At 49.6% G+C, this 15,000-nt stretch overlaps 1 protein-coding gene across 1 annotated transcript in view; it reads left to right on the top strand.

The window, feature by feature from the left end:
• Nucleotides 1–15,000, top strand: part of LOC129693478 (transcription factor XE1.1-like) — a 27,953-nt gene that overhangs the window by 2,092 nt on the left and 10,861 nt on the right. Inside the window, exon 2 of the mRNA XM_055630290.1 lies at nucleotides 12,919–13,039. Coding sequence (XP_055486265.1) covers nucleotides 12,919–13,039 — 121 coding nt within the window. The remainder of the gene's footprint in view (nucleotides 1–12,918; nucleotides 13,040–15,000) is intronic.

Below are 15,000 nucleotides of genomic sequence, written 5' to 3'. Positions count from 1 at the left end.
ATATATATATATATATTCACACACATGCATATATATACACACACATATGTATATATACACACACATGTATATACACACACACACGTATATATACACACATACACACACACACATATATACACACACACATATATATATATACACACACACACATATATATATACACACACATTTCCCCGTTCTGCACGGAGTTGGAAGGGAAGCACCTGCTCCCGTGTGTACACACCTGGTGTGCGTTTACCTGCCGAGAGTGGGTGGAGCCCGCTGCGATCTTAAACCCTGCACGGGGGGGGGGAGTGGGGCAAGGAAAGCGGGCCGTGTGTGTGTGTGCTGGAGTTCACTATCAGTAACATCTGTCGGAGAGAGAGAGCGAGAGAGAGAGAGGGAGGGAGAGAGAGAGAGAGAGTGAGAAAACAAACAGAGGAACAGATATGTTACTGTTCTAGCAGCAGGTCCGTTGGCATATGGTCAAAAGCAAACATGAGGCTAAGGACATGAGCGTTTGTCGGCACTGGGCCTGGAGTTTAGAAGAATGAGGGGGGGGGGGCTCATTGAAACGTTACCGAACAGTGAAAGGCCCGGATAGAGTGGATGTGGAGAGGATGTTTCCACTAGTGGGAGAGTCTAGAGTCTAGAGTCTAGGATTAGAGGGCACACACAGCCTCAGAATTAAAGGACGTTCCTTTAGGAAGGAGATGAGGAGGAATTTCTTCAGTCAGAGGTTGTGGTGAATCTGTGGGGATTCTTTGCCACACAGACGGCCACATGGTCAGTGGATGTTTCCACTAGTGGGAGAGTCTAGAGTCTAGGATTAGAGGACACACACAGCCTCAGAATTAAAGGACGTTCCTTTAGGAAGGAGATGAGGAGGAATTTCTTCAGTCAGAGGTTGTGGTGAATCTGTGGGATTCTTTGCCACACACAGACGGCCACATGGTCAGTGGATGTTTCCACTAGTGGGAGAGTCTGAAGCCCGATTAAAGATAGCCCGAGGGTCACCGATGAGGTGGGTGGTAGTTCTGGCCCGCTGTCTGGTCGCGGTGGGACGGTTCAGCTGCCTGATAACAGCCGGGAGGAAACTGTCCCCGAATCTAGAGGTGCGTGCATTTAGAAGCATAGAAAATAGGTGCAGGAGTAGAGGCCATTCGGCCCTTCAACACAGAGAGTTGCGAGTCTGTGGAATTCTCTGCCTCAGAGGCCGGTTCTCTGGATACTTTCAAGAGAGGGCTAGATAGGGCTCTTAAAGATAGCGGAGTCAGGGGAGAAGGCAGGAACGGGGTACTGATTGGGGACGATCAGCCATGATCACATTGGATGGCGGTGCTGGCTGGAAAGGGCCGAATGGCCTCACCTCCTGACCTATTGTCCATGTCTATTGATTGAGGGATGAAGCCCATGATCAATTGGATGGCCCTGAGGGTCAATGGCCTTACTCCAGGTGGGTGGTAGTCCTACGGAGGTGCCAGAGACTGTCACCAGATGGTTCCTGGGATGTCAGGACTGTCTTATGTTGCCTGACTGGACAGACTTGGAAGATACTCTCTAGAATTTAGGAGATTGAGAGGGGATCTTATAGAAACTTACAAAATTCTTAAGGGGTTGGACAGGCTAGATGCAGGAAGATTGTTCCCGATGTTGGGGAAGTCCAGGACAAGGGGTCACAGCTTAAGGATAAGGGGGAAATCCTTTAAAACCGAGAGGAGAAGAACTTTTTTCACACAGAGAGCGGTGAATCTCTGGAACTCTCTGCCACAGAGTGTAGTTGAGGCCACAGTTCATTGGCTATATTTAAGAGGGAGTTAGATGTGGCCCTTGTGGCTAAGGGGATCAGGGGGTATGGAGAGAAGGCAGGTACGGGATACTGAGTTGGATGATCAGCCATGATCATATTGAATGGCGGTGCAGGCTGGAAGGGCCGAATGGCCTCTACTCCTGTACCTATTGTCTATTGATTGGGGATGATCAGCCATGATCACATTGAATGGCAGTGCTGGCTGGAAGGGCTGAATGGCCTACTCCTGTACCTATTGTCTATTGACTATTGATTGGGGACGATCAGCCATGATCACATTGAATGGCGGTGCTGGCTGGAAGGGCCGAATGGCCTCTACTCCAGCTTTTCCTGCTCCTACGGAGTGCAGAGAAGGTTCACCAGACTGATTCCTGGGATGTCAGGACTGTCTTCTGAAGAAAGACTGGATAGACTTGGTTTATACTCTCTAGAATTTAGGAGATTGAGGGGGGATCTTATAGAAACTTACAAAATTCTTAAGGGGTTGGACAGGCTAGATGCAGGAAGATTGCTCCCGATGTTGGGGAAGTCCAGGACAAGGGGTCACAGCTTAAGGATAAGGGGGAAATCCTTTAAAACCGAGATGAGAAGAAGAACTTTTTTCACGCAGAGAGTGGTGAATCTCTGGAACTCTCTGCCACAGAGGGTAGTCGAGGCCACACAGTTCATTGGCTATATTTAAGAGGGAGTTAGATGTGGCCCTTGTGGCCGAGGGGATCAGAGGGTATGGAGAGAAGGCAGGTACGGGATACTGAGTTGGATGATCAGCCATGATCATATTGAATGGCGGTGCTGGTGCTGGCTCGAAGGGCCGAATGGCCTCTACTCCTGCACCTATTTTCTATGTTTCTATGATATGTGGGGAGAAGGCAGGCACGGGGTACTGATTGGGGATGATCAGCCATGATGTTTGGATAGTTATATGGATGGGAAGGGAATGGAGGGTTATGGTCTGAGCGCAGGTATATGGGACTAGGGGAGATTATGTGTTCGGCACGGACTAGAAGGGTCGAGATGGCCTGTTTCCGTGCTGTAATTGTTATATGGTTATATCTTATCAAATGGCGGTGCTGGTGCAGGCTCGAAGGGCCGAATGGCCTCTACTCTACCTAATTTCCTGCACCTAATTTCTATGTTTCTAAAACCAGCATCTATCTGCACTTCCTTCCGAAACGCATATTTTTTGTGCCTTGCTTTATTTCTCTACGTCGACGTCTCATACTCTCCCCCCCCCCCCCCCCCCCCCCCTTTGCCCCCACAAGCCACAGTCTGAGGAAGGGTCTCGGCCCGAGACGTGGCCCTCTCAGTCTCTCCGGCTTTTTTTTTTTCTTGTGTCTGGCCTTTTATTTTTGTGTGGAATGTTAATCAGGGGGCTGGCTGGCTTAGATCGCCCTCCCCCTCCCCCCCCCCCCCCCCCCCCCCCCCCCCCCCCCCCCCCCCCCCCCCCCCCCCCCGCCACTCTCCCACCGCCAACACCGCTCACATTGCCCACCCAAGCAGAAGGCAGCTGTATGCTAATGCTCCTTCACAATGAACGGAGGACAAATTTGATATGGGCCCCGGACTAGAGTCACACAGCTGACTGGAGGCACAGCTGCTGTCTGGTTTTTCCTTGTGTCCCGTCCCCCCCCCCAGAAGGCTGAAGGGGGGGGAGACGGAGGGGGGGGGGGAGGGGAAAATAGGTTTTGTTTTCCTCCAAGAAAACTTAAAGACAGATTTTTTATAGAAGTACGGTAAATTACAATCCTACCATCACATATCCCAAACTTTTTTGTACAGACATTTTTTTTTTGATTTACTTCAAAAAGTCGAAGTAAGAAAGTCTGAAGAAGAGAGTCGTGAAGTGCAAGAGTGTCCAGAGACCCCCGCCCGAAAAGTCATTAGAAACATGGTAAAGTGAGAAAATAGACCCTAGAAAAGAAAGAAAGAGAAAATAGAAACAATCGCTCTATTATAACATTAAACTCCGCAGAAAGGGGACTACCAACCAAGTCTGTTTTTGTTGTTTTACCTCCCGTTACCAGGTCCTGTTACCACTTATTTATATATTTGTTTTGTTTTTTAATTACTATTGCACCTCATACTTGTAATAGGTCCAGATTGTACCGAACTTCTTCCCAAACTACAGACGATAGTTTCATTCACTTCAGTCGAAGTCCGAAGTCTGGAGAAGGGTCTCCCGTTCCTTCTCTCCAGAGACACCCGCCCGGCCTGTCATAGAAACATGGAAACATAGAAAACAGGTGCAGGAGTAGAGGCCATTCGGCCCTTCGAGCCAGCACCAGCACCGCCATTCAATGTGATCATGGCTGATCGTCCCCAATCAATAACCCGTGCCTGCCTTCTCCCCATATCATAGAAACATAGAAAATAGGTGCAGGAGTAGAGGCCATTCGGCCCTTCGAGCCAGCACTGCCATTCAATGTGATCATGGCTGATCGTCCCCAATCAATAACCCGTGCCTGCCTTCTCCCCATATCATAGAAACATAGAAAATAGGTGCAGGAGTAGAGGCCATTCGGCCCTTCGAGCCAGCACCAGCACCGCCATTCAATGTGATCATGGCTGATCATCCCCAATCAGTACCCCGTTCCTGCCTTCTCCCCATATCCCCTGATTCCGCTATCTTTAAGAGCCCTATCCAGCTCTCTCTTGAAAGCATCCAGAGAACCGGCCTCCACCACCTTCTGAGGCGGAGAATTCCACAGACTCACCACTCTCTGTGAGAAAAAGTGTTTCCTCGTCTCTGTTCTAAATGGCTTATCCCTTATTCTTACGGACCGTGATCATATTGAATGGCGGTGCAGGCTCGAAGGGCCGAATGGCCTACTCCTGCACCTATTTTCTATGTTTCTATGACACCCCCAACATCGGGAACACGTTTCCTGCCTCTAGCGTGTCCAACCCCTTAACAATCTTATATCACCATTCATTGCGATCATGGCTGATCGTCCCCAATCAATAACCCGTGCCTGCCTTCTCCCCATATCCCTTGACTCCACCAGCCCCTAGAGCTCTATCTAACTCTCTCTTAAATCCATCCAGTGACTTGGCCTCCACTGTGCCCTCTGTGGCAGGGAATTCCACAAATTCACAACTCTCTGGGCGAAAAAGTTTTTTCTCACCTCAGTCTAAAATGGCCTCCCCTTTATTCTAAGACTGTGTGTGTGTGTGTGGCCCCTGGTTCTGGACTCGCCCAACATTGGGAGGCCGGTTCTCTGGATACTTGTAAGAGAGAGCTAGATAGGGCTCTTAATTACTATTGCTATATTTAAGAGGGAGTTAGATGTGGCCCTTGTGGCTAAAGGGATCAGAGGGTATGGAGAGAAGGCAGGTACGGGATACTGAGTTGGATGATCAGCCATGATCATATTGAATGGCGAATGGTGCAGGCTCGAAGGGCCGAATGGCCTACTCCTGCACCTAATTTCTATGTTTCTATGTTTAAAGATAGCGGAGTCAGGGGATATGGGGTGAAGGCAGGAACGGGGTACTGATTGGGGATGATCAGCCATGATCATATTGAATGGCGGTGCAGGCTCGAAGGGCCGAATGGCCTACTCCTGCACCTAATTTCTATGTTTCTATGTTTAAAGATAGCGGAGTCAGGGGATATGGGGAGAAGGCAGGAACGGGGTACTGATTGGGGATGATCAGCCATGATCACATTGAATGGCGGAAAGGGCTGCCTTTCGGATCGAGACCCTTCTTCAGACGAAACATCACCCATTCCTTCTCTCCAGAGCTGCCGCCTGTCCCGCTGAGTTACTCCAGCTTTTTGTGCCTGTGTGTACGCATCTGCGGTTCCTTCCTCAGGCGAGGAAGGGCCTGTTTCCGCGCTGTATCTCTAACCTTCAGTAAAAGAAATACTGAACGAAATCCGTCAGTTCCTCAGCCGACCTCACGAAAATAGATCAGTTCGACCCGAGCAAATTGGCGCAGAACTGCAGCGTTTCCTATGGTGTATCCATGACTCCGTTCCAAAAGTATTTCATTGTTTATAGCGCATATTGGGACATCCTGAATCCACGGAGGATGCAATGGAAATCAAAGTCTTTTAAGTTCCTACCGTTCTGCACTGCATGCCTGTAGGAACAGACGCCCGAACAAATAGTTGTGGTTACACATTCTTATCCTGTTTATAACGCTGGATAATGCTGGAGTTAGGAGCAGTGTGCTTGTGGCTAGGACACACGGCAGGCCTTAGGTGCAGCCCACGATCGAGCCCATTCCGACATAGAAAAACTAGAAAATAGGTTCGTTCAGGAGGAGGCAGGATTCCATTCCCCCTTCGAGCCAGCACCAGCCCGCCATTCATTGTGATCATGGCTGATCGTCCCCACTCAATAACCCATCCCTGCCTACCTTCTCCCCCTATCCCCTTGACCACAAGGGCCACATCTAACCCCTCTTAAATATAGCCAAGAACTGGCTTATCTAATTGTGCTCTTACATAGAAAAATAGGTGCAGGATTAGGCCCTTCCTTAAGCTGCCCTTCGAGCCAGCACCACCAATCTTCCTTGTGATGTCATGGCTGATTTTGTAAGTTTCTATAAGATCCCCAATCAAAATAACCCAAGCCTGTCCAGTCTTTCTCCCCTGATAGGAATCCCTTGACTCCCTCTACTAGCCCCTCAGAACTCTAGACCTAATTGTACGCAATACTCAGATGTGGTGCCAGTCAACTAGGCTTGGTAAATGTAAATTTTTGTCCCTAATGGATTCTTAGGATAGAAACATAGAAACATAGAAAAGGTAGGTGCAGGAGTAGAGGCCATTCGGCCCCATTCGAGCCTATACTCAAATCCTTGCATGCTAACATACCACGCTTCCTTTTATGACCTGCACCGCCATTTTTTGCCACCAAAATGGATCATGGCTAATCATCCAACTCAGTATCCCGTACCTGCCATCTGGGCCTCCTCACAAAGCCGACTGGTCTCTTGCCCTGGGATGCCATCTGGGCACAAAACCGACTGGTCTCTTGCCCTGGGATGGCGGGACTGTCATACGAGGAAAGATTGAAAAGACTAGGCTGCCCAAAGCGAAATATGAGGCGCTTTTCCTCCATTTTGTGTTGGTTTTCAACTCCCTGAGACTCTCAGTCTGAGGGAAGGGTCCCGGCCTGAAAGATCACCTATTCCTTCTAGACACATAGATACATAGAAAATAGGTGCAGGAGTAGAGGCCATTCAGCCCTTCGAGCCAGCGTCATACACAGGATAAGAATGTGTAATTACAGCTATTTGTTCGGGCGCCTGTTCCTACAGGCATGCAGCGCAGAACGGTAGGAACTTAGAAACATAGACAATAGGTGCAGGAGTAGAGGCCATTCGGCCCTTCGTGCCAACACCAGCACCGCCATTGAATATGATCATGACTGATCATCCAACTCAGTATCCCATCCCTGCCTTCTCTCCATACCCCCTGATCCCTTTAGCCACAAGGGCCACATCTAACTCCCTCTTAAATATAGCCAAAGAACTGTGTGTGGCCTCAACTACCTCTGTGGCAGAGAATTCCACAGATTCACCACTCTCTGTGTGAAAAATGTTTTTCTCGTCTCGATCCTAAAAGATTTCCCCCTTATCCTTAAATCCATCCAGTGACTTGGCCTCCACTGCCCTCTCTGGCAGGGAATTCCACAAATTCACAACTCTCTGGGTGAAAAAGTTTTTTCTCACCTATTTTCTTAAATGACCTCCCATTTATTCTAAGACTGTGTGTGTGGCCCCTGGTTCTGGACTCGCCCAACATTGGGAACATTTTTCCTGCATCTAGCTTGTCCAGTCCTTTTATGATTTTATATGTCTCTATAAGAACCCCCTCATCCTTCTAAACTCCAGTGAATACAAGCCTAGTCTTTTCAATCTTTCCGCATATGACAGTCACACACCACGCACCACGCACACACACACACACACGCACGACGCACTGCACACACACACACACACACACACACACACACACACACACACACACACACACACACACACACACACACACACACACACACACACACACACACACACACACACACACACACACAAGGGACAAGTTTACATTGACACCAAGTACAAACCTGCACGTCTTTGGAGTGTGGGAGGAAACAGAAGATCTCGGAGAAAACCCACGCAGGTCACGGGGAGAACGTGCAAACTCCGTACCGACAGCACGGAGTATAGGAGCAAAGAGGTCCTTCTGCAGTTGTACAGGGCCCTAGTGAGACCACACCTGGAGTATCGTGTGCAGTTTTGGTCCCCTAATTTGAGGAAGGACATTCTTGCTATTGAGGGAGCCCAGCGTAGGTTCACCAGGTTAATCCCAGGGATGGCGGGACTGTCATATGCTGAGAGAATGGAGCGGCTGTGGGCTTGTACACTCTGTGGAGTTTAGAAGGATGAGAGGGCATCTCATTGAAACATATAAGATTATTAAGGGATTGGACACGCTAGAGGCAGGAAACATGTTCCCGATGTTGGGGGAGTCCAGAACCAGGGGCCACACAAACACACACACAGTTTAAGAATAAGGGGTAAGCCATTTAGAACGGAGACGAGGAAACACTTTTTCTCACGGAGAGTTGTGAGTCTGTGGAATTCTCTGCCTCAGAGGCCGGTTCTCTGGATGCTTTCAAGAGAGAGCTAGATAGGGCTCTTAAAGATAGTGGAGTCAGGGGATATGGGGAGAAGGCAGGAACGGGGGGGTACTGATTGGGGATGATCAGCCATGATCACATTGAATGTTTTTCTCGTCTCAATCCTAAAAGATTTCCCCCTTATCCTTAAATCCATCCAGTGATTTGGCCTCCACTGCCCTCTCTGGCAGGGAATTCCACAAATTCACAACTGTCTAGGTGAAAACGTTTTTTCTCACCTATTTTGTTAAATGGCCTCCCCTTTATTCTGGTGCTGGCTCGAAGGGTCGAATGGCCTCTACTCCTGCACCTATTGTCTATCGTCTATTATCACCCATAGTCGGGATTGAACCCGGGTCTCCGGAGGCGTGAGGCAGAGAGCTCCACCGTTGCCGAGCCCCGGGTTCGATCCTGACTGCTGCTGCTGCCTGTACGGAGTTTGCACGTTTTCCCCTCCGGGTGCTCCGGTTTCCTCCCACACTCCACAAAGACGTGCGGGTTTGTAGGTTAATTGGCTTGATGTAAATTTAAAAACCTCTCCCTAGCGGGCGTGGGATAGTATCAGTATGCGGGGATCACTGATCGGTGTGAGGAAGGGCCTGTTTACGCGCTGTGTCTCTAAAGCGCCCTCGTAAATCTTCTCCGCGTACAGTGTGTGTAGGAAAGAACTGCAGATGCTGGTTCAAACGGGACCCAGCGACTCTGGGCTGGAGACTCTATTCCCCCCGTGGTTTTGTACATGGTTTCACATCTCGGGCATTTTTAATATGCTCACAGCCGTGTAGAAACAAACGCACTAAGACCAGCACAGACAAAACAAAACTTACACTGGCCGTGAGTCAACAATGGGGTACTGGCTCCCCCTAGTGTTCTCAGCCCAGACTGAGGAGAGTCTCGACCCAAAACGTCGCCCATTCCTTCTCTCCAGAGACGCTGCCCGTCCCGCTGAGTCAAACATAGAAACATAGAAACATAGAAATTAGGTGCAGGAGTAGAGGCCATTCGGCCCTTCGAGCCTGCACCAGCACCGCCATTTAATATGATCATGGCTGATCATCCAACTCAGTATCCCGTACCTGCCTTCTCTCCATACCCTCTGATCCCCTTGGCCACAAGGGCCACATCTAACTCCCTCTTAAATATAGCCAATGAACTGTGGCCTCAACTACCCTCTGTGGCAGAGAGTTCCAGAGATTCACCACTCTCTGTGTGAAAAAAGTTCTCCTCATCTCGGTTTTAAAGGATTTCCCCCCCTCATCCTTAAGCTGTGACCCCTTGTCCTGGACTTCCCCAACATCGGGAACAATCTTCCTGCATCTAGCCTGTCCAACCCCTTAAGAATTTTGTAAGTTTCTATAAGATCCCCCCCTCAATCTTCTAAATTCTAGAGAGTATAAACCAAGTCTATCCAGTCTTTCTTCATAAGACAGTCCTGACATCCCAGGAATCAGTCTGGTGAACCGTCTCTGCACTCCCTCTATGGCAATAATGTCCTTCCTCAGATTTGGAGACCAAAACTGCACGCAATACTCCAGGTGTGGTCTCACCAAGACCCTGTACAACTGCAGTAGAACCTCCCTGCTCCTATACTCAAATCCTCTTGCTATGTCAAGCCAGCACTTTGTGTCTATCCTCGGTTTGAATGTCGACTGTGAGTTTAGAGATACAGCGCGGAAACAGGCCCTTCGGCCCTACCGAGTCCGTGCCGACCAGCGATCGCCCATTCACACACTAGTTTAGTTTAGAGATACAGCGCGGAAACAGGCCCTTCGGCCCCACCGAGTCTGTTCCAACCAGCGATCCCCGCACACTATCCTACACCCATTAGGGACAGTTTTTTTTACATTTACACCAAGCCAATTAACCTACAAACCTGCACGTCGAGAGGTCTGAGCAGCGGCGGTGGAAAGCATCTTGTCCGGGAACATTATCATCTGGTTTGGGAATTGCTCTGCCAAGGACAAGAAGGATTTGAGTACAGGAGCAGGGAGGTTCTACTGCAGTTGTACAGGGTCTTGGTGAGACCACACCTGGAGTATTGCGTACAGTTTTGGTCTCCAAATCTGAGGAAGGACATTATTGCCATAGAGGGAGTACAGAGACGGTTCACCAGACTGATTCCTGGGATGTCAGGACTGTCTTATGAAGAAAGACTGGATAGACTTGGTTTATACTCTCTAGAATTTAGAAGATTGAGAGGGGATCTTATAGAAACTTACAAAATTCTTAAGGGGTTGGACAGGCTAGATGCAGGAAGATTGTTCCCGATGTTAGGGAAGTCCAGGACAAGGGGTCACAGCTTAAGGATAAGGGGGGAAATCCTTTAAAACCGAGATGAATTTATTTCACAGAGGGAGTTAGATGTGGCCCTTGTGGCTAAGGGGATCGGGGGGTATGGAGAGAAGGCAGGTACGGGATACTGAGTTGGATGATCAGCCATGATCATATTGAATGGCGGTGCAGGCTCGAAGGGCCGAATGGCCTCTACTCCTGCACCTAATTTCTATGTTTCTAAGAAGGCTCTGCAGAGAGTAGTGTGCGTTCGGCCGAACAAACGCACTATGGGAACTTCACTCGCCCCCCTGCAGGAACTATACAACAGGAGGTGCAACTCCAGAGCAAACAAAATCATGGGAGACCCCTTCCACCCCTGCAACGGACTGTTCCAGCTGCTACGGTCAGGCAAACGCCTCCGTTGCCATGCGGTGAGAACGGAGAGGTTGAGAAGGAGTTTCCTCCCAGAGGCAATTCGGACTGTAAACGCCTATCTCACCAGGGACTAACTCTACTGAACGTTTTTCCTTCCATTATTTATTATGTAAAAGAATATGATTGTGTTTATAATTTGTTTGGTTGTTTTGTTGTTTGACTTTTGCACAAAAGTCCACGAGCATTGCCACTTTCATTTCACTGCACATCTCGTATGTGTATGTGACAAATAAACTTGACTTGACTTGAGCTACAGGGAGAGGTTGACCGCTGCTACTCGGGTCGAGGGGACTGTCGGATTGGACCCCGCCTCACCCGTCCCGACGTAGTGCAGCCCGTGGAGTGCAGCAGCAGCACCTCGCCAGTGGCCCCGTCGAGCTGTCAGTCCGACCTTCGAACCTTCGCTTACCGCCGACACCACAACCGCCCCCTCCTTCTCACGGCCGACCGTCGGTTCGTGAGTTGGACGGAGCGCCGGACTGTGCGGGCGGCCCCCGGGCCAAAACTCCACCGCTGGCCCCGCCGGCTGGGCTTTGCGTGCAGTCCAGCGCACCGGGCCAACTCACCATTCACCCAGCCACGGCCCAGTCGGTCAACGGATTGCCCCGTTGGGGAATTAGTCCCGTATTTTGGACCTTTTGTCCCTTATTTGGGAAAAAGTGAGAACGTTGGCGACTCTAAGACAACTAGAGAGCGGTCCTGAGCTGATATCGACCTCTTTGGAGACCTTCGGAGTATCTTTAATTGTAATTTAGTGGACTTTACCTTGCATTAAACCTCACAGCCTTTACCCTGTATCTGTACACTGTGGACGGCTCGATTGTAATCATGTGTTGTCTTTCCACTGGTTGGTTAGCATGCAACAAAAACCTTTTCACTGTACATCGTTACACGGGACAATAAACTACACTGAACTGAACTTTGTCCCGTATTTTGCCCTTTTGTCCCTTATTTAGAAACATAGAAAACAGACAATAGGTGCAGGAGTAGAGGCCATTCGGCCCTTCGAGCCTGCACCATTCGCCATTCAATATGATCATGGCTGATCATCCAACTCAGTATCCCATAGACATAGAAACATAGAAATGAGGTGCAGGAGTAGACCATTCGGCCCATCGAGCCAGCACCATTCGCCATTCAATATGATCATGGCTGATCATCCAACTCAGTATCCTTGCCTCTCTCATACCCCCTGATCCCTTTAGCCACAAGGGCCACATCTAACTCCCTCTTAAAGATAGCCAATGGCCTCGACTACCTTCTGTGGCAGAGAATTCCACAGATTCACCACTCTCTGTGTGGGAAAAAAAAATGTTTTTCTCATCTCGGTCCTAAAAGATTTCCCCCTTATCCTTAAACTGTGTGTGCCCCCTTGTTCTGGACTTCCCCAACATCGGGAACAATCTTCCTGCATCTAGCCTGTCCAACCCCTTAAGAATTTTGTAAGTTTCTATAAGATCCCCCCCCCTCAATCTTCTAAATTCTAGCGAGTACAAGCCGAGTCTATCCAGTCTTTCTTCATATGAAAGTCCTGCCATCCCAGGATTCAGTCTGGTGAACCTTCTCTGTACTCCCTCTACGGCAAGAATGTCCTTCCTCAGATTAGGAGACCAAAACTGTACGCAATACTCCAAGGACTTTGGGAGAAAGTGAAAAAGGTGGTGGCCTCTCGCTGTACCTCTTGAAAGTAAAACTATGGGGTTTCAAAAACCCCCTACGATTTTGACATGAACTGATGAACTTGCGAACCTAACCTGGTCTTCTGCCCTGCTCCAACAGACAGCCAGCCATCGGGATGAAGCGGCGAATGTCCACTCTAGCTTGTCCGGACTGCCCAGTGTGGTGTCTGCTGCGCTTGCAGCAGCTGGGCTCAACCACCAAGCCCAGGACGTGTGTCGAGGTAAGGTGACGACTGCATCAGGGCACAAAACCGACCGCTCTCTTGCCCTGGGATGGCGGGACTGTCATACGAGGAAAGATTGAAAAGACTAGGCTGCCCAAAGCGAAATATGAGGCGCTTTTCCTCCATTTTGTGTTGGTTTTCCACTCCCTGAGACTCCCAGTCTGAGTTTAGAAGGATGAGAGGGCATCTTATTGAAACTTATAAGATTATTAAGGGTTTGGACACGCTAGAGGCAGGAAACATGTTCCCGATTTTGGGGGAGTCCAGAACCAGGGGCCACACACACACAGTTTAAGAATAAGGGGTCGGCCATTTAGAACGGAGACGAGGAAACACTTTTTCTCACAGAGAGTTGTGAGTCTGTGGAATTCTCTGCCTCAGGTGGAGCCCGCCGGTTCTCTGGATACTTTCAAGAGAGAGCTAGATAGGGCTCTTAAAGATAGCAGAGTCAGGGGATATGGGGAGAAGGCAGGAACGGGGTACTGATTGGGGATGATCAGCCGTGATCACATTGAATGGCGGTGCTGGTGCTGGCTCGAAGGGCCGAATGGCCTCTACTCCTGCACCTGTTGTCTATTGTCTCTCTATCTTTCTGTGTCTATCTTCTGTTCACGCCACTGGGGTGTGAGCTGCCCCAGCGAAATATGAGGCGCGCGGGAAGGAACTGCAGATGCCGATTTACACAAAGTGCTGGAGTAACTCAGCGGGACAGGCAGAGCCTCTGGAGAGAAGGAATGGATAGACTTGGTTTATACTCTCTAGAATTTAGGAGATTGAGAGGGGATCTTATAGAAACTTACAAAATTCTTCAGGGGTTGGACAGGCTAGATGCAGGAAGATTGTTCCCGATGTTAGGGAAGTCCAGGACAAGGGGTCACAGCTTAAGGATAAGGGGGAAATCCTTTAAAACCGAGATGAGAAGAACTTTTTTCACACAGAGAGTGGTGAATCTCTGGAACTCTCTGCCACAGAGGGTAGGTGCGGCCAGTTCATTGGCTAAATTTAAGAGGGAGTTAGATGTGGCCCTTGTGGCTAAGGGGATCAGGGGGTATGGAGAGAAGGCAGGTACGGGATACTGAGTTGGATGATCAGCCATGATCATATTGAATGGCGATGGTGGTGCAGGCTCGAAGGGCTGAATGGCCTCTACTCCTGCACCTAATTTCTATGTTTCTATGAACGGGCGGCGTTTCGGGTCGAGACCCTTCTTCTTCAGACTGAGAGTCGGGGGGGGGAGAAGGAAAGGAGAGATATAGACGTTGATGTGGAGAGATATAGAACAAATAAATGAAAGACAGGCAAAGAAGTAACGGTGATGCAGGAAAGAGGCCGTTGTTGGCTGTTTGCTGGGTGAGAACGAGAAGCTGGTGCGACTTGGGTGGGGGAGGGGATGGAGAGAGAGGGAAAGCAAGGGCTACTTGGAGTTGGAGTAGTCAATGTTCATACCGCTGGGGTGTAAGCTGCCCCCAAGCGAAATATGAGATCCTGCTCCTCCAATTTGCGCTAGGCCTCACTCTGACAGTGGAGGAGGCCCCAGGACAGAAAGGTCAGTGTGGGCGTACAGTTTTGTATGTGACGGCTGGTGGGGTGAAAGGTGAGGACTAGGGGGACTCGGCCCTTGTTGCGAGTGCGGGGATGGGGAGCGAGAGCAGTGTTGCGGGGTATGGAAGAGACCCTGGTGCGAGCCTCATTTATGGTGGAGGAGGGGAACCCCCGTTCCCTGAATAGTGAGGACATTTCAGATGTCCTGGTGTGGCACGCCTCATCCGTGGAGCAGATGCGGCGTAGACGGAGGAATTGGGAGTAGGGGATGGAGTCCTTACAGGAAGCAGGGTGGGAAGAAGTGTAGTCCAGATAGCCATGGGAGTCAGTGGGTTTATAGTGTATGTCGGTCAGAAGTCTATCACCTGCAATGGAGATAGTGAGGTCAAGGAATGGTAGGGAAGTGTCGGAAATGG

Source organism: Leucoraja erinacea, unplaced genomic scaffold, assembly GCF_028641065.1.
Source record: "Leucoraja erinacea ecotype New England unplaced genomic scaffold, Leri_hhj_1 Leri_308S, whole genome shotgun sequence".
In the NCBI taxonomy this organism is placed as follows: domain Eukaryota; kingdom Metazoa; phylum Chordata; class Chondrichthyes; order Rajiformes; family Rajidae; genus Leucoraja; species Leucoraja erinaceus.
This window is presented reverse-complemented; position numbering and strand designations above follow the sequence as displayed.